Source organism: Anas acuta, chromosome 3, assembly GCF_963932015.1.
Source record: "Anas acuta chromosome 3, bAnaAcu1.1, whole genome shotgun sequence".
Taxonomy (NCBI): Eukaryota; Metazoa; Chordata; class Aves; order Anseriformes; family Anatidae; genus Anas; species Anas acuta.
In genome coordinates this window covers 2787534-2814426 of record NC_088981.1, presented here as the reverse complement: position 1 = coordinate 2814426, position 26893 = coordinate 2787534, and the positions used below count along the sequence as shown (strand labels likewise).

At 43.5% G+C, this 26893-nt stretch overlaps 1 protein-coding gene across 14 annotated transcripts in view; it reads right to left on the bottom strand.

The window, feature by feature from the left end:
- The window catches only part of CCDC85A (coiled-coil domain containing 85A), a 170229-nt gene that overhangs the window by 38495 nt on the left and 104841 nt on the right, over nucleotides 1-26893 (bottom strand). Inside the window, exons 10-11 of one of the 14 annotated variants that reach the window (XM_068675299.1) lie at nucleotides 21151-21227; nucleotides 16832-17635 (exon numbers count right to left, since the gene is read on the bottom strand). The exons of 8 other annotated variants lie outside the window; for them this stretch is intronic. In XM_068675299.1, coding sequence (XP_068531400.1) covers nucleotides 21190-21227 — 38 coding nt within the window. In that variant the 3' untranslated portion in view covers nucleotides 16832-17635; nucleotides 21151-21189. Of the gene's footprint in view, nucleotides 1-16831; nucleotides 17636-21150; nucleotides 21228-26893 lie in introns of those variants that run through there. 5 more of the 14 variants (XM_068675296.1, XM_068675298.1, XM_068675291.1 and 2 more) reach the window with 5 other exon arrangements.

The following is a 26893-nucleotide window of genomic DNA, read 5'->3' as shown; positions in this document are numbered from 1 at the left end:
CATCATCCAGCTTTTGGTGTTTCTCCACTACAGCCTCTGAGGAGTGCCTTCTTGAGCAGCTTTTGGTTTGTTCTTCACTACATCGCAGAGGAGCTGTTCATCGTGCAGCTTTTGGGGGTTTTCCCCATACCACATTTCCCCAAAGGAGGGCTTCACCAATCAGCGTTTTGCATTTTCTTCACTGTGGCGCTTGAGGAGTAATTCTTCGTGGAGGTTTTTGTGGTTTCTTCACCTTGTGGACCCTGAGGAGTTCTTCATCACGCAGCTTTTGGGCTTCTCTTCACTTTGTGACTCCGGAGGAACGCGTCATCGTGCAGCTTTGGGTGCTTTCTTCACTACGGCCCTTGAGGAGTTCTTCATCGTGCAGCTTTTGGTGTTTTCTACAATGAGGCGCTTTTTGGCATCTCCCATGTCTGCAGCCAGACTGACAGCTCCGTGCCTGATGTATGAAGAAGCACATTCTTCTGTTTGTTTGCAATCTGCCTGCCGATCATTTTCTGTAGAGCTGTCTTTTTTGTACTGGGAGGTGCCATGTTCTGTCATGCTGCTATAAATCTCTTTCAAACCATTTCCGGGTTCTCTTGCCTCATGTACTGGGTTTACGTGGCAAGGTTTTGGTAGCGGGGGGGCCATCAGGGTGGGTTCTGCGAGAAGAATCCAGAAACTGCGCCATGGTAGAGAAGGGCCTGCTGCTGGCCACAGCCAGCCCAAGAAGCGCTGTCGTTTGCACCTCTCCGCGAGTGCAAAACAGAGCACAGGAAGTTCCGCACCACGACACGAAAGAACTTCCTCACGGTGAGGGTGATGGAGCACAGGGACAGGCTGCCCAGGGAGGCTGTTGGGTCTCTGCAGATATTCAGGACCCGTCTGGACGCCTACTTGTGCAACCTGCTGTAGGGAACCTGCTATGGCCAGGGGATTAAACCCAATGGTCTCCGGAGGTCCATTCAAATTCCTGCAATTCTGCAATATTATTTTTTTTTCCATTTTGCAATTTTTCGGATATTCTGATTTGAAAACAAATGCTTAGGCAAAATTAAGCTTTTAGAAAAAAACTGCTAATAACAACTGTTTGCTTAATGGTAGCTGTACTGACCCTGCAGTAATAGATTGGTTACATCTGCGAACAGAAACCATTTATAAATATTAGTCTTAAAAACCACCACACATAAATCCATGGGAAATCAATGCCCATAGTTTCTATTATAAAGCAGTAATGAATTATTACTTATCTGGGAGACAAAACAAGCTTTTTTTCCTCCCGTAACATTTTGAAAGCCAGAGACAAGCCCCTGAGCAGTCAGTGAAGGCTCCTCACTAACTTCTGTTGGCATTGGATGACACCTGAGCACGTCCTTAATCTTGTCAACAATTCTATCATGTCCTTCAGAGAACATCCCACAGTTGCTTTAAGTATGCCTAATCCATAAGGACAAAACTTTAATGGGTTTCTAAATTTATAACCTAAGAAATAAAATATAATAAGGAATAAAACTGTGACCCAGAATCTAATGCAAAGCGCTGCTCATCTATCCTCTGGCTCGAGGTGAAGGTGAAGTCTCCTGCTCAGACTTCTCCCCCACATGTGAGCTAACAGGCAGAGAACAGGAGTTACCCCTTTTGCCACGCAGAAATAGGGTTCAGCACCGTGTCCCTCAGGCAACAAGGAACTGGCCATCCCCTGCATGCCCCTCAGCACCTTCCAAGAGGCCACCTCCACAGCTGGCTGCAGAGGCGCGCTGGTGACATGCTGATGAGGGGATTTGACACCCAACTTGCCAAGGGTGGGGGTGTAAATGTGCTAACAGACACACCAAATCTAAGTGTACTTAAAGAAGAGGGAATGTGAAATTGATATGGAAAAAGTCTTCCCCACAATCACTTTCCAGCACAGGGGAAAGGAAGATTTCGCCTTTCAATGACCAAGCACCTTCTGAACCATTTCAGCAAGCTCAGGAAGAGCTCACCATTCCCTGCAGTTTCATAAGGAGAGCAGCAAAGCCCTGGTATGGATCACCCAGGCAAACTGGGCAACTCTCACCACTGGAGGCCTGCAGGAAGAGTCCCAGAAGTGTGTGCCTGGGGGGCTGAGCAGCAGCCCGCCCTGCCTTGTGCAGGCAGACAAGCTCCCGACTCCTTACAGGGCTTCCTGCATGGAGTTTGTGTCCACATGTGTCGGACAGCACCACATCACATCCAGAGGAGAGAGTTTAGTTTTCATAAAAATGAGAAGTCAAATAAATGAGGGATGGAGAAGGCCTTGGGGAACAGTAACAGGCTTCTCCTTGTATCTCACTGTCCCTCCCTTAGGTGGTTTAATAAAGGGCAGGATATTGCACATCATAAAGTGGAAGAGATAAAATTCATAAGAACTTCTTGTGTTCCACTGAGTTTGTTTATAATTTGGCAGTTCTGTAATGTAAAAGAATTGAACAGTACTTTCCATGCAGCTGTTATCAACCCAAGAACAATAATACCCTAGTCCCTTACCTCGGCTTTATTACATTTCTAGCAAAATGACAAATGAAGCAAACACTAGCCTTTCACCTCGTTCTAGTCAAGAATTTAAATTCCTTCAAATGACCTAATTCCACACCCCACAGGAAACTGCGAGCCAAAAATCCTTTCATTAGTCCTTTTTTGATTTTTAATTTTTTTTTTCACTTTAAGAAAATGAAATATACCAAAGCTGGTAAGCAGCTAGGGGAGTGGGAGGTGAATGGGGGAATTCATGGGAAAAGGAATTTTAGCTAGACACATAGAATGCAAAATATATATTCATATATCAATAAACAATAAACAATGTATTTATCACCACTCTGATCATTACAGCTGCCTGGTGTAGCTCTCGCTGCACGCCTCTTATTGTTCTTGTAGTGCATACATATTCTTTGTGGGCAGCACAATATCCAGTTGTGTTTTCACGGTGCTGGAGACACTGGGGATGCTGCTGCAGCCCAGCAACTGCGGGCCTACAAGGCTGGTGCGAGGCAGATCCAGCAGGGTGGGCACAGAGAGAAAGCAGCAGAAGGGTAGCAGCCAACATCGGCTGCAGCAGGTGAAGAACAAATCCAACCCAGCCAGTCCTCTCTGCTCACCAACAGATTTGGATATTCCAGGTCAGACCGTAAGGGGCAATAAATTATGATTACATCAGAAAAAGAGGGCCAGGATAGCGGAGGGCACAGGTCGAGAAGATGCAGTTTGAAGTTACGACACCTTTGGGCTCGCAGTTGTGATAAAAGAGTCGCTACTGGCATCTTGACCTTCTCCCACCTGTGTCAGGCAGGCTCCTAACAGAAACATTGCCTTTTGTGAAAAACACAGGGGATTGCATCGGGGGGAGCTGCCATGCACATAGCACTGCAGGGCACTCCCCGTCACGCTGCTGGGGAACCAGGGGAAGGGGCAGGGGGGCAGAGCCCCAAATGAAGCACTCTGGGATTTGGTCCTGAGCTCCTGCCCTGTTTGAATCTGCTGAATACATAAGCAATGCCTTTCCTCTGACTTCCTGATCCTGCTGGAGGGCTTCTTCCTCATCCTTGTTTCATGTTTCTGCCTATTCAATCTCTTTCATAACTGTTCAGTCACATTTTCACATCAAAATGTGTGTATGTCTCCAGGATTCAATCCATATGGTGTTATTTCTCTACAGATAGCCTAAACAAAGTTTTCTACTTGCAAATTCCCTTAATTATAACCATCCACTTGCACTAAAAGAGGCAGGCTACAGTATTTAACACTCACAGACTTCAAAAATCAAAGCATCCTCAGGATGAGCTCAGTGCGAGCCAATGATGCAGAGCAGCTGCACCCACACTGCGCGTACCGGCAGACTCTCAGCTCAGGGCTCCCCACCAAATGAGCAAGTCTCTGAAAACTGAAGCGATCAACAGCCAAACAAAATAACTAGTGCAAACATTTGATGGCTGTCTGAAATGAAGCTTCAGCGGAAAAGGGTAAATACAGCCATGAAGTGGACAAATCAACTTGCTGTTTCAGCGGCCCAGGAATTACTGCACAGAGGCAGACCAGCCTCCACAACGTGTGTTCAAGATGCTGCAGCCCAGCCGGCGATCCCCTGCTTCAGATGTGCCCTGTAGTAGGGAGCACACCTAGCTGTTTAGTAGACAGGAGTAAAGAGAATCCTGAAATAGATTTCTTGTGGGGCAACGTGTTCCAGTTGATTATGTTGACCCCAAACATTCCTTCAATCAAATCCCCTAAACATATCTGATTTTTTTTTTATTATAACCACTTTTTTAAGAATCAGCCACCTCTATTGGCTGTACATTTTACTTATGTATTTAAACAACGTTTTCCTTTCTTCCATGGACTTCGAATTACTTGCTTTTATATTCTACAGAGTATCTCCTACACTCTCTAGGTGAGAAGTAAAGCTCCCATCTGTCTTCTGCCATTACTCATCCTTTATATATCTCCTTTTTTCCCTCCTCTCTTCAAAAATTAAGTCTTTTTAATTGTCCTTCACCAACATACTCCTTTTTGTCCCTGAGACAGTGATGACCAGAGCTTCACTTACTAATATAAAGCTTCTACAAAGTGCACACCTACTTCCTAGCATTCACAACCCCGCACAGCCTAGCAGCACCCCATGCCACACACGGCTCTACCAAAGCCATCCCAGCTGAACAGCGCGGCGTTCGCCCGGGGGTAACCTCTGTGCTTCATGAATTCAAGCAACAGCAAACGATTCACATCGCCAAGGAAGGTTTTATGGAAGTGGGAGAGGGCTGCTAGCAGTAGCACAAGAGAATATCTTTTTTAATACGTCTGTTGATACAATATAATTACTTTACATCCAGTTCTACCAAACTGGACAGATTTACTATATTTAGGTAAGCTGAGTAAGTTTGTTTTGCTACAGAATTTTTCTGAGCACAACTCACACGTTAAGCAAACACCATCCATAATGTGTCTTTACTCCCAAAGACATTTGAATCTTTTTAAGAAAAAGCGTCAGAAGGACGAGTATTTGAGACTTCCCGTGGGGAAAACCTTTGTTCAATTCCTACTTTGCTGGGGTTTTCTACCTGTACTCACTCACATCTCAGTTGTGAATTCTGCAGATGTTCTCTTTGTTCTCTTTCAAATGTCACTGTCTTTTCATGTCCCCACCATGTATTTAAAGACAGATTTTTTTGTTTGGTGAAAGGGCATTTGAAGGCATAGCAGTAGCCTAACATTTTCAGTTCAATCCTATACCATGCCAATTTTATCTCACTGCTTGCCTGAAAGTCTTTTATTCTTCTTGTTTAGAAACCTCCAGACATATGGCAGTAGTTTTCTAGAGGCAGAAAGCAGTGACATGTGGCATAAGCTTACAGCAAGCTAAGAAAAAAATTAAGAAAACAAAAGCCACAGTTTTTCTCTAGAGGTAACAGCATTAAATATAGTAACTAAAGCGTCCCAGATAGAACAGGGGCACTCTCAGCATTTGTGTATATGCTAAAATACCCGCCTGTCAGGTGGCAGACCTTGGTGGAGTCCAGGCAAGGAGCACTGTTTCTTCTCACCCGAAACTCAGTGGTGTAGTGAGAGCCGTGTGCCAGCGGGGAGACCCGTGCTGCAGGTCACGGGCCAGCCTTATGTTCATCAACAGCAAAATACCAAAAATACAGTGTAATATGGGTGCTGTTTCAGGTGAGATGGGTCCTACTGCTCAACCCCACTGCAATGGCATCCGCGTTGTGCCCTCGCCTGCTCTGAAGCGAACAGAAATTCTCATCCACACCCCTGGGAAGCCCAAATTGCAGCTGAGAGACAGAGGCTAATACAAGCAACCCATCAGCTGTAACAAGTTGGATATTCCATTCCAGCCCAACAATAATGCTTCTTCTCTGAAGGTTTCCTTTACCATCCCAAAGAAATAATGGGAATTCTAGGAAGGAAGCTTTGAATTTTAAACCTTTAAAAGCTTTGAATTTTAAACCTTTAAGGTTTAAAAAAAAAATACAGAAGTGAAATACAGCTTATTCTTCCTGCAGCTTTACATGCAGCTTGCATTTTTCCCTAAAGCCTCAGACAAGGCCAGGAGACAGATTATTTATCAGAAAACCATCAGGCTGTAATTTCAAGTCAGGCTAAAAAGGTCCCAACTCAGCTGCTCACTGACAAATAAAATAACCCAGGAAGTAGGCTATGAAGCTTGATTTCCCTAGCTTTGAACCCCAAAGCAGAATATTCAAAGCCAGACAACTCTATCCACACTTTAATTCATCTTATTTTTCAAGTTCTGCTGCTGCAAAACTTGAAACCTTTGGATTTGCCACTAGCTTTCTTTGTGCATCAAACTATAAAATACACATGTGGCCCTGCTTAAGCTGTCAGCTCATTAGGAAGAGATCATTCAAAGCTACAGCACCATTAGGGCAGCCCCCAAACTGTACCTTGTGCATAGACTTCTAGAGATGAGGTAGACAAGCAAGAGCTTGGAGCCAATTTGCATACCAGGTGCCATAATAATGAAATAAGTGGTTAAAAAAAATGCTGAAATTTAGCGAGATCTGTTATGCACACAGGTTTCCTCAAAAAAAAGAGAAAAAAACCACAACATTCAGCACTGTTCTGTGGTCAGGTGAAGGTTAAGGCAGTGATGCTGACTGCAGTGGCAGTGCTGCCTCTGGCCCCAGGTGCCTGCTGCCTCCCCTTGCAGCCAGATCTACTGTGCAGGACGCAGCTTTGCTCAGCTCTGTACCACAAATTACATAACATACACTGTGCTTACTGGCTAAACTTTGCTCTTATTTTAATTAATGAGGCAGGGAAAGAAAAACGTAAGCGTCGCTGGGCTGGTATCTTTGCTATCTTTCAGAAGCTCTGCAGCTTTTACAAGAGCTGTCATTATTGGATGTAACAAATGAAATGGCTCGAAGACTCAAAAATCAAAGCCAAAAATCTTAGTCAGAAGTCTGTTGCAATATGCCACTTTACGTTAGCGAAAGATTTGGCATCCAGCCCTTAAAATTTTAAAACTTTTATTCAGTTACTTGGACCACCAACACGAAGCAGTACCCAGTCTCTGTGCCTGCGTTCACATTCCCAAGGTCCTTCTCTCACCACTGCTGAAGAAAATGAAACATTTAATTTTCACACCTCTTTAGTCAGGAATCATTTTCTTCCCTCCTCACTACAGACAACAGTATCATTGCATTTCTTAAAACTCTTTGGGGAAGAAAAGTGAAAGCAGCAAGAAAGATGTGTTAATAAGTTAAAAAACACTACTTTCCAGCTGTTACTGAATTAAACTAGGTCCTGTAATCAGACCCACCTCTTACTGGAGAAAGGAGATGTTTAGAAGTGTCTGTGAGATGAGAACTGGCCTCAAGAAAATCATCATGATTCCCTTTTCACTGCAAAACCCCAAACACAATCAGACTTTCTTGATGAAATCAAGGTACTGCCTAGGCAAGTGTAAGGATTCCAAAAATAGCGTCAGCACCGAGACTACTGCAACACACTCCTGAGCACTTTCCTTCTCATCTCTCTCTTCTGACACAACATCCAAACCACCACCAGAGCTTACAGCCAGACAGTGGCATCCAGCATCTGATACCGCAGCAATTACTGACTTCCTACAATCGCCTGTCTCTCCCCGAGTAATCCCCTCACACTTTTACTCAGCACGAGAATTTGACTTTTGAAGAGGACACTGATCTTCTGCACCCTAACACGGGATGCGTTTCCAGATCCCGCACGTCTGACGTAACTCTAAACAGCCCTGAGATAAATTTCACAAGCAGATTAAAGTTCTGGCATTCTGCAACCCCTGTTTACCTTCGAAATACCTGCTAACTGTGGCTTATATCTAGACAAAAGTCACCATCAGCATGCACCAGTGCTTCGCAGCTTTCTACCTCTTTCTTGGCTCCAGTACAGCATCTTCAAACCTCGACAGCACATCTGTTCATTGTTTTAACTACTCACTGCATTGTGTGTAAGGAATACTGCCCATAAACTGTGCCTGGCACTTCTCCGCTGTCCGTCACAGGCTTTACGATTCCTGCTGATGCTGCCTACCTGGGAAATCTCCCATCTGGGAAAGGATTTTCTTTTGGTTTCGCTAACGAAATGTAACGAATACAGAAGGAAAAAGAAGATAAAACACACACATGCCACAAAATCAATTGCTTTACTTAATTATCAGTAGTCGAGTATTAATTCTCAGTAGTCAAGTGTTTTGGGGTGCTTCATGCACAAAAGCTTTTTTGGCTTCCAGATGGAGAACCAAAGCTCCCACTCAGCCACGTCAGTCACTTCAGGTGCAGAGACAGCGTGATTTCATGCACACCAACAGAGTTGTTCCAGACTTCTTTGGGATTTCCAAGACATTTATCACTTCTTTACAACATTTTTGCCATCCCTTTGTCATTTAGTTGGCAAAAGCTAAAATGAAATATATAGTGTTAAGCGCACACTTTGGTGTCTTATATAAAAATTAAGCTAAGTCTGCCACACCAAACACGTCTGCAAGAGAGCTAGTTTGATCATCCTCCATCCAAACTTTCCTAGAGTGGTCATAGGATCCTGCCTAAAGCACAGTAACAACTGTTAGTGTCTCCTCTAGTAGCAACCATAAGCTATTGTAAAAGCTTCTGTTTTAAATCTATGAGATTCAGCATTATGCAAAAAAAAAGAAGAAAGCTGAAAAAAGAAGAAAAATGAAGAAAGCTGTTTTGACCTGAGACACATTTGTCTAGTATGAAAAGCTTTTCCCATAGCAGAAGTTTGATGACTTTACACTCCTGAAGTCGGTATTTGAGAACATTGCTTTATGACTACACTGAGCATAAAGCTCAGTCTTTGAAAACAAACCCATGTTTACTGCACCATCAACATTCATTCACACTCTGCACTGGTTTTTCCAAGGGTGAAGGCTGTGATGCCAACAGCCCTTTAAGGAAACAGCCAGATGTCAGTATGCAAGTCCAAATGCTGATCATCCTGATAAATCCAAGACGACAGATATCAAAACAGGGAGGCTTACAAAGAATAACCACAATGGACTTCTATCAAGCAGAACATTTGCTGGTTTGCTGCTCTGCAGGGCTTGTTATCTACAATTTCTAGCAATCAGCAGTGAGCGGCTTGGAGAGCACCGCCGCCGTTCTCAGGTAATCAGAGTGCGGGGAGTTGCCGTCACCTGATAGCTCCTCACTTCCCAGCCATGAGAGGCAGAGATCTGCTACAAGATGTTTTGAAATTGCTCAGCTCTGAATTTTCTGAAGATGTGTTGTGACATCTTCAACACGGAAGACAGCAGTTCCAAGAGAACAAGCAGCTCAGAGAAGGGAAATGGCCTCAGACCCCTTCCATCCTCAGCAGGCAGGTTTGCTTGTAACTAAGCCTATTTTCTCCTGCAAAAACGTAACGCTGAAGGGTGGCAGGGTACTGGGAACAAACAGGGGCAAGAAGATGAGATAAGAGATGTTTGTGACCAAGAGACTAAATAGGTGCTGTGATGAGAAGAGCAGGGTTTCTCTTCACATTGCGAAGAACCTTGGAAAAACTCTGATTTTCTTGGTGTTCAGGACTTCAAAACCAGGTAGAAAGAATCTCAGCTTAATATTTCAGCCTTGTCCCTGACAGTATTTATGACTGACTCAAAAGATGTTTTTTCCAATCACTTCCTTTATAAAAAGAAACAACACTGTGCTCTTTCCAAAGGCTAAAAATCCAGGTAATAACCCAGACTGACCCTGCTCATCCTACAAACAATGAGAAGAGCCTTGCTTGCAAACTCTGGCTTTTATTTAAAAATAAAGAAAGAAATACACTGAGCCTCTGGTTTTGTTCGCTAAGGCAGCGCTGAGCCCTTCTGCCACCCTGGAGCTGCACAAGAGCCTGTGTGCAGCACGATTACTTAACAACCTCTGGCCACAGCAAAGCCACTGCCTCACCAGCTGTATGTCGGGTAAGGACCAAAGCCACTAAGCACCTGAAAATTGTCACTTAAGTCCAACACACAGGTGCTAGCAAGACTGCCAAAGCCTTTACTCTGCGCTGCCTAACTCCATGGATTTCCAAACCCTGTTGACACCGATGCTCCCATCAGTACACACCTGCAAATGCAACGCCTGCTGCTGCTGAGCTGCTCCTTCCCCTGCCAAGGTCAATGTGCTTTGGTCACCTACAGGATGCGATGCACATCGTCAGCTCGTTTTGCATATTCAAGATTACCCGAGTGAGATTTCCAGTACAGACTGGCTGTACACATTTACATCGATTAAGGAGCCCACTAAGTAAACAGCACAGTTATTCTCAAATCCCCACAGTGCCAGAGTCAACCCCATGTCTCTTGGACAGCAGCAGAAACCCCTCAGCCCCATGCCACGGGGCATTTGCCCTCCAGAGAGCCAACATCCACTGCACGGCTGTCAGTCTGCGAGAGAGGATGGCTTTAAAAACTTTAAAACTTATTTAAAACTTTTACAACTTTTAAATCTCTGTTTTTGAGGGATTTATTTTTAAATGTTTATCAATTGTATAAGAGATTCCAAGGGGTACAAACAGGTGATAACACGAATAATCCATCAAAAACGAATTCTGTGTGTTGTTTCTGCGGTTTTAAAGGTAATAAATCATCAAATCAACAGCACCAGACCACGGCATCTATTTCATGCATGAAGCAGCACTTCATCATGGTAAATTTAGCTGTGCCTTTTATTGAACTGACTGCAGGCTCTGGCCAGCTAGTAGAACCTGAATAGGTTTTCACATTATATTCCTCGGAGCTCAAAATAAATCAGAAAATTGCAACTTCATGGATCTACTGGATTTTTAGAAAATGACCAAACCTTTCCAACTACAGAACTTCTCAGCAAAGCTGAGGTAGGTCTGAGGACTACAGTTCAAGGCAAATCTCCCCTGAGCCCTCCTGGCTTTGGCAGAGCAATCATATTAAGGAAGGAAAAGTTAATTTCATCTCATTTAATTTCAGGCCAGATGTTGTTTGCTTCTTTCATAGAATCATGAGGGTTGGAAAAGACCTTCGTGGTCATCTGGTCCATCCATCACCCTGCTACCAGCATCACCTGCTAAACCATGTCCCTAAGCACCAAGTTTGCTGTGGGGTCTTTTTGGTTGCTTGGTTTCTGTGGTGGTCTTAAAAAAACAAAACAAAAAAAAAAAGTCTGAGAGACTATGCCAATGGAAAAGAACTGAATCGTAGGCATACAGCGCAACTACATCCTCTTCCTCTAGAAATCAGTAGCAGTATTTCTACAAGAGGATCAAACTGTGTACAATCAATTTTCATTCAAATCCCTTTCTCCTTCCTACCAAAAATGAAATAAAAGCAATTTCAGCATTTTCCAAATCCCCCTGTCCCTCCTCCCCATGGTTTCCTGGCCATTCTTTTCTTGAGGAATCCCCTGATTGTGTTCTAAAGGATGCATTACGTGTTCCTAGCTGTGCTCAGCTCTTATTCCAACCCCAGCTGTTTCCTTCATTACACACACATGGATTTGTCATACTTTAATTACTGTGGGAAGCAAAGTTTTAGGCAAAAAGTTGAATATTCAAGTATGACACGTGGCTGGGGAAAACAGGCAAATCACTTGGCTTTTATAGTCTGATGTATTAGGAAAAACCAAGCTTTAAACAGAAAAGCCTCTGATAAATTTAGAAATGCTTGGTTTCATCTATATGGAGTTACAAGGCTTTTCATCTACTGCAAGATGTTGATCGCTTTTCCTCTTACCCTGTGCTGCCTCGTTGAAGTGCATTTGGCTTTCTTCATGTCTATTCACAGGTCAGCTGTGCAGAAACAGGAGTCAATGGGAGTCTGCACTGCCTTTAACCTCATCTGAAGGGACAAAAATAGCTGCAGCACAGCAGAACCCCATCTGAAGGCTGCACAATCCTGTACATCCCACTCTCCACACCTTCAACAGCAACCATCACCACCACATTTCCCTACCTAGTTCTAGTTTCCTGAACAGCAGTGAAACAATTCGTACAACTCCTTGGTGTAAGAGGAGAAAGCTCCACACCACACGGCCAAAATCCCATCCACACTGTGACCTTTAATATTTTAACATACTGAGAAAAATCTGCATTTCCTCAAGAAGTGCTCTTATGCATGTGCCATCTTCTCCCACGCAAGCAAACACTGCTGGCCTTTTGCTGTCACCAAAGCAATGGCAAAAGGAAACAGGCAAATCATCATTCCAGTCTCCAGCAATGTAGTCAGCTCACAACATAACAGCTCGAGCGCTACACACGTACAGTTATTGCTGGCATACAGCAAGAATGTCTCACAGAGGTTCATACCATTAATTTTTTGCCCAGAGCAGCCCTAATTTCCTGCCCTCAGTATAGCAATAGACTGGCAACAGTCTTGCGTTAATCCTACTTTCTCTTCTCCTTGTTGACTCCCAGCCTGTATATTTGAACAGCTACAATATAATCTATGTGTTAACATGCTTGTGCTTGACCTTCCCCTTGGAAACACAGAATTTCCTGAAGAAGTAGCTCACATCCCACCTGGAGGTTTGCACGAGAGCATACACGCTGCATGGAAGGAAGAGGGTGCGGGGTGGATATTGCCTTCACCTGCTCGTTTTCCTATGAAAGCAGGTCCACATGGTGCCCTGGAGATTTGATCAGCAGCAAGCACATCAAGATCCCTCCGCAGAAGTTTAAAATAGTGAGCCTATGGCATTTTTACACGTTACATGGGGCCTCGCATCTACGTAACATCTAATTCAACAACTATCGAGCAATGCACAGCAGTCTCTAACTGAAAATTAATCCATTGCTTTTACTTTAATTAATCTGATACAACTATCCATCTGTGTATCTATTATATTTACACAGCTGAGTGAACATTTTCAACTTGATTTAAATTGAAGCAAGTGGTCCCCTAAGTTAATAAATATTGCCATGTAAGGGTACACAGAAAACGAACCGTCAGTTTCTTCCCTCAGTCAGTTAACAGGGGTTTTTTTTGTTTGTTTCGAAGTGCTAAGGCACAGGCACACACAGGGACTTCATGCTGCCACAAATGAAGACCAAACGTTAATCAGACAGCACTCTGTCATTTAAGTGGCTGCTAGACAAGGACTAACAAGAGGAACCAGGAGGAATTCCTATATCCCCATCTTGCTCCAAAAAATACCCCACCCACTATCAAAGGTAGATCAAGGGTAAGCAAGCATTTCAGTCTCAGCCCTTTAGCCACTTGCAGATTCACAGCAATACACTGCAGCGTTGGTGTGGGTGAAAGGCAGCCCTCAGGAGAGCAGGCGCAGTGCTGCCTGAACGACAGTCACACCGGGTCTGGATAGGATCCCAAGTTTCTCTGACAAACTGTATTAGAGAGACAGAAGACACACGCACTAATCTTTTCCCGGCACGCAAAAGAAGTTCATCTTATTTCTTCCTAGGCTTCACCCAGCATACTGCAGGCACCAAAAGCACACGGCACAGAAAGCACGAAGCGCTGCCTCCGAGGGCACTGCCACCCTCCCTCGCTGTGCTGTGCTGCAGGGAGAAAGTACGAGGCCAGATCTTTCCTCTTTTTGAGGATTCTGGTCAACGTTATCTGTGGCTTGACCTACATAAGCTTTTGAAATGCCCAAAGCATAGTTTCTAAGCCCAGATTTAATTAAAGTTTACTTAACAACACAGTCTGAACTTTAGGTGTGCTTCAGCTCCCTGAAGCCCGCGATTTCTTGCAGTGCCAGGTTTAATGAAGAATACTTTGCCCTTTAAAAGACCGAGTCCTCAAGTCAGCAAAAGCTGCTTTTGTACTGGCAAGGAGGAAGACACAGGAAAGCTTACGCAGGTCAATAGCAGCACTTCAGCACATCAGGTTACAGCCGGTCAGAAAGGACCGCGACGCAGGGCCGGAGATAGAAGGCTCTGCCCACGGAAAAAGCAGATGCAGCGTGTTAAAAAGGCTGCAGCCAAACACATCTACTAAGCTACATTTTACTTCAGACCAATATGCATTGTTCCTGGCCTGATGGATCGCTCTGATTCCGCTGACACGCACATCACTAAGCTTTTAAGCAGCTCTACCATGGTGAAAGAACAACAAGTGAAAGCCATCTGGATCTTCCACTGGAAATCTTTATTAGACCCTTACGGACTGCTGGACTCGATCTCTCTGCCATACTGCTGAATCTGTCCAATTTCATGGCTGCGTCTTCAGTAAAATGCAGCCAGATTAAAGCAGGCAGAGAGAATTTTGCACTTCAAAGGGAAAGAGCTGACAAACTTTTAAGAGTACGTATTGTTGTAGCTACAAATTATAAAGAGAAGAACTTAAACAGCCAACCTGAGAATCCAAATAATTGCATTACCTCCATTCTTACCTGCAGATAGTCTAAATTGTGTTTATGGGAGGAGGCAAGGGACCGTCTGCCCCATGTAACAGACAAAACACTTTACAGTGCTAGTTCCTCTATCAATGTTAGGCAATTACTTGCTCTCCTGTAATTGCCTTTTTGGCAGCAATAATCAAAGGACTCCTAGTAGTGGCTTTCAGAAATTAAGATTAATTTAGTTCAAAGTGGGTAGAAAACATATTTTGCCGTCTCCTTTTTTAAATAAGAAAGCTCAGATCCAGTAGCAGAGTCCTTCAGCTAACACAGACTTCTCACAGATGTCAGGACAGCCGCTGTTTACAAAATTTGACTTCTACAAAAATGACTTCTGCCTTCCAATATGCAGGGAATTACAGAGAGCTTTGCTAGAGGAATAGATGGTGTATAAAAAGAAACTCACATTTCTACAGTACCTGCTGCTAGGACTGCTGAAATAGGTGCAGTCACACTTCTTCAGTCTCAGTCATTACAGCAGAGCTGTGGTAGGCACCATCGAGTTCTCAAGACACCAAAAGCCCCGGACAGCTCTGAGATGCCGTGGAAGTAAAAGTCCTGAGCGCCCACTGAGAGCGAGCCAGGGTCAGTGCAACCACGACGGCAGCTACATCACGGCTGTCAGATGTTATAATTCAGCTATTTTTCATCTGACAGCAGAAGAAGGGAGGCGGGATATCACTTTGATATCTGCAACTGACATAAAAAACCTGCATATCTGTAAGAAAACCCTTTGATTGTTTCATTTATCACCCACAATCAGTGGCAGATAAGTAGCCATTACCTACAACACTTCTTACAATTTTAAGTTTGGAAATACTGGAGTGCTGGTTGCCCCTATAATCTAATCCTGCTTCCCTGAATCTCCGTTTTCTGAAAGCAGGGAGACTGTTGAAAACAGCACAAACTCATCAAAATCCACAGCAGCACGAGCCAACTTTGGGTTACTGGATTATGACGTTTTCCTTCCTTAAATCCTTCACTTTGCAGTCTCTGTCTGCACTCTTTAGCAGAACTCTGAACCTGCCTACTTTCTTTTTCACAACACAAAACAAAACAGAAATACAAACTACAAAACCTCTTCTGAGCGACTACAAGACGGCCTTAACACGAGTGGCATTTCCCTAGAGATGGCAATCAGCTTCTGAACCCAGTGCCTGCTTTCAGGAGCGAGGGGAAGGAGATCCCACTCAGTTCGTCCTTCTCTTTCCTTTCCGCTTCCAGCAATTGTGCACTTGCTCCAGCTGTAACCCCTCTGGGAACAGAGCTCTCTGCCCCCATGCTCCCCAGGCATGGCCAAGGGAGCTGCTTGCTCTCTCCTTTCCTGGAGACTGAAGATCCTTCACCCTCCATTGTGTTTTCTGAGTTTCACAGAGCTTGGTTCAGCGTTTACAACGCGGCGCAGAAGGAACCTGACATGTTTTCCCAGCTCCTAAAACACGCAGTCATTTATTCCAGGCGCCAACCAGAGCTTCACGTGTTGGCTTCACCCAGCCTGCCCATACTGCTAGGAGATTTTCGAGCAGTTTGTCTTCCAAAGTCTGCTCAGCTCCATCTCTGTGCGCTCAAGCTGTCAGCTCCTGGATAAGCTCGCTGCCAGAAAGCAGTGGGGCAGCACAAGGCCCCCGGGGTCAGCCTGGCACCAGACCAACCCTGGAGCATTCCCAGGCATCGCAGGTAACGTTGGTGATACTCACCATGTAGCCACATTCTGAAGTTACTTTCCTTCACAGGGACCACACCAAGCAGCATCCCTTCTCTCCCACCACTATGTAAGAAGTAGCTCCAGAACTGTGTAATTCCATGCAAGAAATATCTCTGCCCAATTTTTAGGAAGAAGTTGAACAGGCTCCAGCCTCCTGCTCATTTTCTCTCATGCTAGATAGCAGCCTAGCAATGTACAAAGTTCCCTGGTCCTTCCGTTCCTCTAACTTTTTCAACTAGGTCATGGTCTTTAACCTCAGAGACGTTTCCAGTTTTCTTCCTGGTATGTAGATGAATGTGTTGCTAATTTGTATTTTTTTTAATGCACTCTCATGACTCAAGCTTCATCTGGCTCAGGCAAAAGAAACACCATCACTGGGAAAGTGTACTCACCCAGCTGAAGGCAAACCACAAGATGCATCAGTTATCACGTGAATAGGCTGGACACAGTGTTAGAGGATCCTGTGTTTACTGTCAGCAATAGCCCACGAGTTCAGCCTAAAAGTAAAATGACAAGGATTGCACCCTGATGTGTTGACCCTTTCAAAATATCTGGGAGTTTTGAGAAACTATCTGTTTGTATTTTTAATACACTCCTTATATTTTTAATTAGTTTGTTCTTTTTTTTTTTCCTTGTTGGTTTGTTTTTTTAATTTAGGGGTTCACAGTTTAATCCAGTAAAAAGTTTAAAAGGACAAAAATGTGATAAGCCCATGCTTTTTTTATTTTTTAATAATTGGTTGTGTTTTTTTTGTTTGTTTGTTTTGTTTTACAAATACATTAGGAATGTTTTCACAGGAGAAAATTATATGGCTCTGCAAAAAAGAAAAATTTAAAGCAAAGATATTTTGGCAAGTGCTACATCAGAAGAAGCACCATATGTTCCCATATTTCAGCATTAAAGACAAAGCACCTGTTAAATGAAAAGCAATAAAGTTTTTCCCCACAAGCTACTGCCCCAAGAACTACTTATTTCAAGTACCATATAATCAGACCAATCTAATTAGGAAGGAGATAATTAAAAGACTAGCAGGTTGCTAAATCACACCTAGGACACACAACCTGACGTTCGCTCTAGTTTACGAGTAAGATTAAAATAGTAACAGTGCCAGTGTTCCTTTAATCTCTGGACAAGTTTCAACATCAAATTGCACTCCATCCCCAGTTCAGCATAAGAAGTGTCATTAAAAGCTCAATTCTGGGCCGGCAGGAAGCTGCTGTAACTGCAGGAACTTCCCACTCTCATGGCAAGGGCCGTTCCCGTAGCACTGCTGTCGCTTGTTGCGGGATGGAAGCGTTCAGGCTGTCAGTGTGCAGTGTCAGAGCCTGGTTCCCCACCCGGCAGGCATCACGACGCAGTGTTAAAATCCTGGACTGAATTCCAATCGGTGCCATCCACAGTTTCTAGAAGTGACCACGCCACAGTCGCTTTGTGCTGGAAGCCTCCACCTTTTGGCAGACAGCAAGAACATCGTCCAGCCTGCCTCAAACCCAGCCGCTCCCAGGCGTGACTTCGGGTAAAGGTTTCAGGCTGCAGGACTCGATGGATGGCAGCAGCCATCTACCTGCTAGAAGAGAGTCCACTGGAAGAAAAGGGCATTCAGCCAAAAGTCTCAAAATGCACTAGTTCACCAAGATCCCCGCTCCCACCTCTGCCAAGTCATGCAGAGGTTCGGACTCTGAGGCCCATCAGGGAGCTCTGTATCTCACTAGCACTTCCCCGACACACGAGGGATTGACACTAAGGCTCCAATGAACAGCTTGCCACAATATTTCCCCCTCACCCCATGCTTTCCTTTTTTTTTTTTTTTTTTTTTTTTTAAGTGAAAGAGCTTTCCTTTTCAATTTTATTTTGATGAAAGATCAATATTCCTTTTGATTGTACCAGTTGACTAAAACCCCCAGCTGATAACACCTCAGATTCATACCAGCATCCTAATTTCCTGCATGAAGATGACTACAGCTACACACCTATCCTGCAACATTAAAAACATGCCAAAAGAAAAAAGGCAGAAAAATTTCCCTAGTACAGCCATCACAACACTCCATTTTTCCTCAGTTTGGATTTATTGTAAGTCACTACGTTGAAGGAGAGCCTTCAGACACCCTGTAAATGCAAGAGGAACATTCACATCATACAATGTGTGCCTGCTACACACACACAAAAAAATAAAAATAGCTTTGATCCCCACTGGCCTGGTTAGCATCATTCATGAAATTCAGGAAGGAAGGAAACAGGTTGCCTTAAAACTTGATTTTGAAAGGAAACACATTGAAAGTGTTTGTATCAAGCTAATTGTTCGCCAAGGTGTTTTCTAGGCATGTGAGTAACCTCAGCCCCAGTTCTTATGCCACACTCAACACAGACAGACAGAAGCCATCAGAAAACTGGTACGATGCAATGGAATAATCAGTAGCTAAAACGCAGGAAATCTGGATTTAAGGTTCAGCTGGTGGCTGATTGATCCAGTCTTGCCATTTGTGCAGCCCGCTGTTTGTTCATGCACAAGGTGAAGATCACAATATTTGTTTCCTAGGTAAATTGTTTGGAGAACTACTGGTAAGTTGCAAATAACATCCAGGCACTTCCAACAGGGGTAAGAGCTCACTCAGGTTAACAGCACATCCACAGCTCTTTGCAGGTATCGAGGCCTCAGCTCCATGAGACCATCGTGCCTGTACCAGTTCCCTTTGTGAGGACCAGAAACCAAGTCCGACTGCCTGGAGGAGGGCTGTCACCAGGCAGCGTCCCTCCAGCCAGCCCAACCCATGTGACTCCATCCTCAAATGCCACCTCCAGCCCTTCCTCTCATTTCAAGCAAGAGTTGAGTTCAACATCATGATTCCTCCAGTGAGAGATGTCAGCTTAAAGCTGTCTTCCGCCACTTCCCAATGTCTTGTTTCCATCACCTTGCTCTAGCCCCAAATTAAATTCCTCCCTATCAAGAAGTATTCACTTTTAAAACTCTGACATGCCCTGCCTCTAAATGGCAGAACCGAGGTAGTAAGGAAAAAAAAAAAGGAAAACCCTGAAGAACGAGCTGCTTATATGAAGAACCACAAATAACGAGCATTCTTCTAACTTCACACATGCAAAAAAGCCAACATTTAAAAAATAATCACTTTTGCACATCATGTAATAATTATTCTCATGTGAATAATAAAGATAATCAATATTACTGTAAGAGAACCATTAGGAAGTTTAAATATGAGGATTTCACACAAAAGGCCTGCTTCTCCTTGACCATCGGTAGCTGACTTAGATGCTTTCAGTGCCTTACAAGCAAGCTTCTGGGTCCCCCTTCCACTGATTTCCAGGAAGAGCTGGCCCGTGGCTCTCACAAAGCCTGCACTTGGCTCATTTGATCCAGTTGCTCTCCATCAGGTTGTCCCAGACTGACATCTGTCCGTCCAGCAGCTGTAGATCAGAAAAACTCCTCGTGCAGAATGGAAGCCCCGGCAGAGACCCTTGGGAGCAGAGGGAAGCGCAGGGTGACACAGACCAGAAGCCATTTGGGCTTTGGGCACAGCCCAGAAGCGGCTGTCAGGAGCTGATCAGGGAGCAGAGGACAGGCACACGGAAGGACAGCTGCTCGCCTGCTCCTGTGAGACCAGGGCAACCAATACCTCCTCTCTGCAAGCCCATCACCCCAGGCACTCCCCGCCTGGCAGCGCCATGCAGCACAGCCGCTCACCCCCCGAGGCACCCGGGTACTGCACTGCTGGTAAGGACACAGGCACTGCAAGACTCGAGTGCTTGGAATGAAGATGCTCCTGGTTCCCTGGGAAACAGCCTCTCCTGACAGCCTCAACACGAGCATTATCCGAATTCTTCTCGCTCCAGACAGCAATAATCTACTAATCACTTTCATCTCCCATTCCAGGCCTTTTCCCCTGAGTTTCAAGAGCCTACCGCTTCCTATGCATCATGATGCAATTCTGGGCTGCACTACAAGAACAAATTAATTAAGTTTTAACAAAAACTTTTGGAGTATTAAAAGCACTTGATTAAAAATGATAAAATTGAGAGCAAGTGTCACCTGACTGCACCTGGTCAACACCTTGTTCCTCCAGTAACAAAGACAAAAAAATACCCCAAACCTCACGTTAGATTATTACATGTAGGATTGACACCTAACATCAGTTTACTGAAAAAAATACATCTGCTAAGCACACCTCCGTCAAATGCAGAACAGACAGAACCAAGATCTGCTATACTACAAGTACAGAACTTTTCACACTGACAAATTTAACAGCTATTTTGCCCTCAAAGAAAAAAAAAGCTGTTTCTCTTTCAAACATCCTTCATTAATCCTTCAAATATTGATTTCTCAAACAGATATCAGAATCATCTATTTTGATTTTGTTAGAGGTAAAAAGTGTTAAAATAAAAAGCACCACCAGGCAACAGAGCTGGAATAAAATATGTTGCCCAGGAAACTGACTCCTGGCTTCAGTGCCTACAGCACACATTCCCAGGTGGCAGCTGATAAGCATTGACTTGTCTTTTAAGTACAATGAACTGTTTAATTCAGGTGGCTGTAGAGTAATAAGGAAAAAGGGTAAGGCAAGTCCTTTTGAGGTACATCTCTGTTTAGACTTCCCCAAGTATCTTCTCGGTACTCCTTGAGTCTACAGCTGCATATAACTGCAGTAGTGTGATCAATGCAAAGAGTTAGAAATATCCAACTCGTTCTTATCAAAACCAGGATGATGGAGTTGCTGGCGAGGACAGAACTCAGAGCCATGCTTCCGAAATAGCCTGACCAGTCAGTTCCATGCTGTCAGGCAATCCACCAATTCATTTTTATCAGCTCGAGTTCAACTTTTCAGTACACTCTAAGAGACAAGCAATCTTTCCATTTTATTATTTCTATAAAGGAAGTAAAATATGCAAATAGCAATGCCTGACTCCTGAAATTAGGATTCATTTTAAATACAGTCCAGATGCTTTTTGTCCTCCCGACTTTCCAAAAATATTCATGTGCTATGGTAGCAAGCAGTCAACATGTAGGATTTAGCATTATTGATTGGAACGTAGATCACGTGCCAAGTTCCAACAACAAGGAATAAATCAAAGAGATCTTAGCACCTGTACCTGGAGGAGACATTGATTCTGGTATCTTCTGCTGTTTACTTAGGACTGCAGAGCCTTTGGTCTTGGTGGCTGGAGATCTGGTTATGAAAAAAAATGTTGTTGGAATGCTTTGCTTTTGTTTGCATTAAATCCGTTTTCTTTATGGATTTAATGATACTGCAAAAGCCTAAAATTCAAAGTTAACTTAAAGTTACAAAAATCTTTTAAACAGCCACAAGGAAGCAAGATGAACTACAATAAAAGAGGTAAGGGACTTCGTTCAGGGCACTGCAGGGACGCGGGTATTTAGGCATCTTGCTTTGGTCTGGGCATCCAATCTCAGTACAAGTCCTGTGCACAACAAGGATTGAAGTGCGAAATACTTGGGTCTGAGCCAATTTTCAGGTTCTGCTTCACATCATTCATATGCTCGCACTCGATGCATTCAACTGCCTTCAGTGAAGCGTTTTTTTCTTCCTCACAATCAAACAGTACTTTTAGAGACCCACCTTAATGTCATCAGTAACGTTTTCTAACCACAAAAATCGTAAGATGGATTTTTAACATCATTAGGATTCATCCACTGTAAAACAAAATTGGACTCAGCAGCCAAGAGGGGATGTGGGTCACCAATCAATGCTTTTCTCCAGGCTTATCTGAACTTCATATAGGAGTACGCTACACAGTGATGAATCAGACCTGTACCCTTTGTCAAAAGCATGTGTTGTTTTTTTCCCCCCCCTTCAAATCCCAGTTACAAATACATGTTCCAAAAGCCTACAGAAAGTGTTGATCAATGCACATTTTTACCACTCACATGAAGATAAAAGAGATGCAGTGAAATAAATATAGTGACCTTTGAGGCCAAACATTTGAAAGAAATGTCTCACTGCTAATCAAATAAGGTTTTTTTGGATATCTGCTTGATATAACAGGCATAAAGGCCCTGGAATAATTTGGCTAACCTTGAGAAGGTACCAAAAAAACAAAAGTTCAGTAGTGTTGCTTACCACATGGCTCACTGTGATCTCCTGGATGTAATACATCTGTTATTCGTGACAGGGCTTGAACACTGTTGTATTTGATTAGTCTGAATAACCACTTAAATAATGATACGGACTTCTTCAAAACAATACTATAAATCTTGTAACCGTTTTTCCCCTATGTAACCTGGCCTATCTGTACTAATTCACAGCAAAGTGAAAAATAAAAGGTCAAAGAAACATTTAACTTGCTAAAGCATACAAGTGCAAAACTGCTAGTGCCCTCCTCTCACCAAGGATGCAGAGAGAATGCAAAGAAGCCCCAAGTTTTACAGAAGAGCTGACAAGTTGAACTAAGACTGCTTGTTATTCACAAGCTTTATGTAACTGTTCATCTCTTAGGACAACCTACCTCAAGATACCAGCTTTCCCACTCGCAATCAATAAATCTGCAAACATTTTCATGCTGTGCATCACCAAATGCTTGGGGCAAATCTCAAATCATGATCCTGGCTCTGTGTTATTTGCAGAATTTGAAGCACTAAAAAAACCTACAAAAATATTAAATGTGCATAGACCGCTACCATTATGGTATGGGCGGGGGGGTTGTTTGCTTGATTGCCTTTAGTATATATCCTCCCCCCCACCTTAAACTTGTATAATTACTTCCCTCAGAACCAACTTGCTGTTACTACTAGTGTACCTATGTCTTTTAGTCCAAGGCCTCCTCCAGGCTATCCCTTCCATTTTCTCATTTTCTTTGGTATCTTTCTGTTGTGATACTGTTGGAAAATCCCAGAACAAGCAATTTGATTTCAAGAGAACTTGGAAAAAAAAATCAAAAGCATGGAAAGAGAGAAGGGTGCGTTTTTCTTTATTTAAATATGCTTTTAGATTTCTTGACTGTGAATTCCCTGCGTTAATGAAAATCCTTAATTCATGTACACAAAGAACGTTACTAAAACCCTTCACATTGAGTTTTGCAATAAAGGCGAAGACCAAACTGTGAAGTCCTTGATGAATATCACAAGTCACAGATAGAGAATAAGAGTATGGGGAAAAAAATGCATCCTCATATAAAAGAGCAACAACCAGAAGAACCATCTAACAAAAACTAGAAATTGCTACACCGGATCAGACCACTGATGCAATCAGCATTTTAGCCTCCTGTTTCCTCCATCAGGAATCAGGACTGGCTGTTTTAGATGAAGGCAAACCAAAAAGCTTGCCATTAACAGCAATGGAACAAAATGCCAGAGTAAAGCTCCTTCTCAGTTCCTATTACTTAGAAGCTTACATTTGCCTTAAATCAGATAAATTAGATCTCTTCTCCCAAACACCAGCAATTTCTGTGTTTTCACATGTTATCTTTCATTTTGTGTTACCCAAAGGAACACCTGATAATGCTCAGGGCCCTGACTGCCGTTGTGCTCTGCATCATTTCACAGCAGCGACAGCCTGGCTAGTCTGCCAGCGTGGCTTAAGAGTTTAGTTACAATTGAGTATCCTCTTAAAGCACTCTTCCAAATTCCACAGCACAGTGCTCTATCAGTTTTTCTTTACTAAGGCTTAATAGCACAGTTATCTTCAGACAGACAAGAACATCAACACTTAGAGTGGGCTCTTCTACACCTTCAAGTGTGAGGTTGTGGGAAAGCCAATCACCCCACAAACATCGCATAATTCAGCTGGAGACCTTTCACCAGCGTGGCTTTTTTTTTTTTTTACTTCTTTCTGCATTAAGAAGCAAAGCTTGGTGTTTCAGCCCTAGCTGAATCTCCGAATAGAGCCCACTCGTTAACTATTCAAGAGGAACATGCAGACAAGGTTTATATCAAGATCATTACTTGAAGATAATTCTCAATGTTCTCTCAGTAACTATACATCAGTGTATGACAATAAGACCTAAGACAAGCTATGCTTCAGTTTATTAATTAAGACATGACTTACTAGCTCATAAACCAATGAACTTTCATTGCTAGCGACATTTCTTATGTACACAAAGCTTTATTATACTTCATCAAATACCCTGTAATTGGGAATGCCTCCCTGTCCTGCAACACCTGTCACTGTCTATGCACTTCGTGTGTGAATGATGGTATCAAATTTTAACCCCATGCTACACTGACTGCTGTGCTCTTCCCTAGTTATTAACCCAACCAGCTCCAGTCCCTACACAACCTGCAGAAATTCTCCATTATTAACTTCCTAATATTATTTTTTGTTTAATCTCAAGAAGAAACATTCCATTAATAGATGGAACAGAAAAAATAACAGGACACCTTTTAATAAAGGCACACGGTATATCCTACAAGGCTCAAGTACTAGAACAAGCAACACTTACCAAGAATTATTATTATAATATTCTAACTCTGCATTAGAATTGTCAAATTCTCTGTCTCTGGTAATTTAATCACTGTAATATTTCTAATATATACAATAAAATCAAAACACAGTAACTCAGGAAGCTGTGCACAAGACAATGTCACATAAGGTCCTGTCCTGCAGTTAAAGGTACTCTCTCCCAGCAAGGACTCAGACAAGGCTTTGATTTGAGAACTCTCCATTCTAGCACAAAAAATAAATAAGATCTGCCCACCTATTTCAGAAGACAACACTAACTGCCCTTCAAGCTCTTGATGATTCTGTCTTGCATCTTGACCAAACAGGATGAAAATAAGCTTTATTTTTTCAGTACGTGCTGAAACAAGCTCCTACTCACCACTCAGTAAATAAGTTAATTTCAAAAACATATGTTGAATAAACTGAAAAACCAATACATCCCAGGTGTAACACTAACAGAGTCAGGATGCCAAGGGCTGCCCTGCAGAGTGCTTGTCAAGACACTGTCAGTAGTGGCCACGATCTGCTGTTAGCCTTTCACCTCTGGAGGTCCTTGTCCAGGCGTCAGAGAGGTTCCAGCAGACTTGGAGCCAGGCGGCAGAGCCACTGACCTCCCTTTTTCACTGCCTAATGCCAGCAGCGAGCATGGCTCGAAGGTCTGAAGGGAGGGCTGCTGGCAGGGCTGCCCCCGGGCTTCTGTCCCTACAGCATGGCACAACAAGCAGGGAACAAGTACCTGGCCCTCTGGCAGCAGCTGTAAGCTTGTCAGTTCACACCTCCCTTATCACACAGGCAGCCGTCGCGGGCTAGCACAGACCCTGTCCTAAAAGGCACGTGGTGTGCTGGTGGTGGCTTAAGGACAGCATACCCCATGTAGGAACCTCCTGCCTGCTCGGGTACTTGTAGTGAAAGGGTCACTGCCTCCAAGGACGGGCTGAATTAGCCTCAAGTCCTTACTGCAAAACCAGCATGGTGTAGCACAACATGCCACCTAGGAGGAAAAGGATGGAAGTATAAAATCTCCACGTGGTGACTTCGCAGACAGTGCTACTTACCACACGTGGCTGTGGTTTACTTTTAGCCCCGTAAGGGGTGGGGTTCAGCTGTTCTGCTGAATCCTTGCTACACATCCACCATAACGTGTGATACCACTGCACCACGGCATCAGACAGCGGCAGAAACAAACCTCAGCCCTAGTCTGAATGCCCCAAACCTCCCAGCAATCAGAGTGCTGGAACATCCACACAACTGCTTGAAACAAGACAAGTTTCTTTACAAAGGGGCTTCAGTCTTCTTATTAAGGTATCAGTACTTTTGCCGGAAGGATGATTCACCACACAGTAAAATAACTTCACTGACAAAACCAGTTTGGGTGTAATTAAGGATATGTAAGTGTAAACTGTTCCCACAAGCCCCACGTGAGTTTCTAGGAGGTTCATCATTTTGGTATGATAAGCCACTTTTTCAGCCTGACCAATTACTCCACAAAAAAAGTGAGCCTGGTAATAAACCCAGCATGTTCTAATCACATACACGTTCACATAGCACGTCCCAGTTCTCTTCCAGTGCGTGACCACTAAAACTGATTTACAAGTCTGATGCAAAACCTATGGAATTCAACTGAGACTCCCATTGACATAAAAGTTTCAGAGCTCTACAATTAAAATAACAAATGTCTGAAATAAACAGTGGATAAATTCACACTGACAAGCAAAAAGTTTGATCCATCCTGGAGCCTTGGCTTCCACAACTGATTGCTCTCAGGAGTGAGCAGTGCTGTATCAGGCCTCCCGTGGCAGATGTGCAGTAGTGGGTACCATCGGGAAAGCCCGAGTTACACACAGTGTTGTGTGCACTGCCTTCACGACAGGCAAATTACTTCCATTTCAACTGTAAGAAAAATAACGTGAGCGAAGCTACGCAGAATGACATCATTTCACTGTTGGCCAGCAGGATGTGAGCGATTTCCACTGAGAGGGTATCAGTGAATTCAGTAACATTAAGTACAAGTTTTCTCTCGCTGCAGCCATACTGCAGTTCCCTCTTTGTACTCGGCGCAGCAAAATAAAAGTGTTTTCTGATTTTATTTTCCTCCTAAGAAGCACATTTATAGCAGGAATTGTTCAAGATCGAAGCCAAGTTTAACTTACAAATACTCTTGCTCCAGAGGTGCTGCTGCATCTGTTCTCTCAGCCCTCACACCTCCCGCGGTACGGGCGGTGTTAGTCAGCAGTTTTACTGCTCTTCATTAATAACCTCAGCAGGAAGCAAAAAGCACGTATGAAAGCCTTCTGATATTTTCCTTTCACATAAAAATCAAAGCCCAGGGTAAAACAAAGGACTGCTTAAAATAGAAAGTTTACAATAAATTGCTTGGAATAAAAAACACCACTTAGATTGCAAATGCTGAAAGCACGTTAATTTATACAGAGGCACTT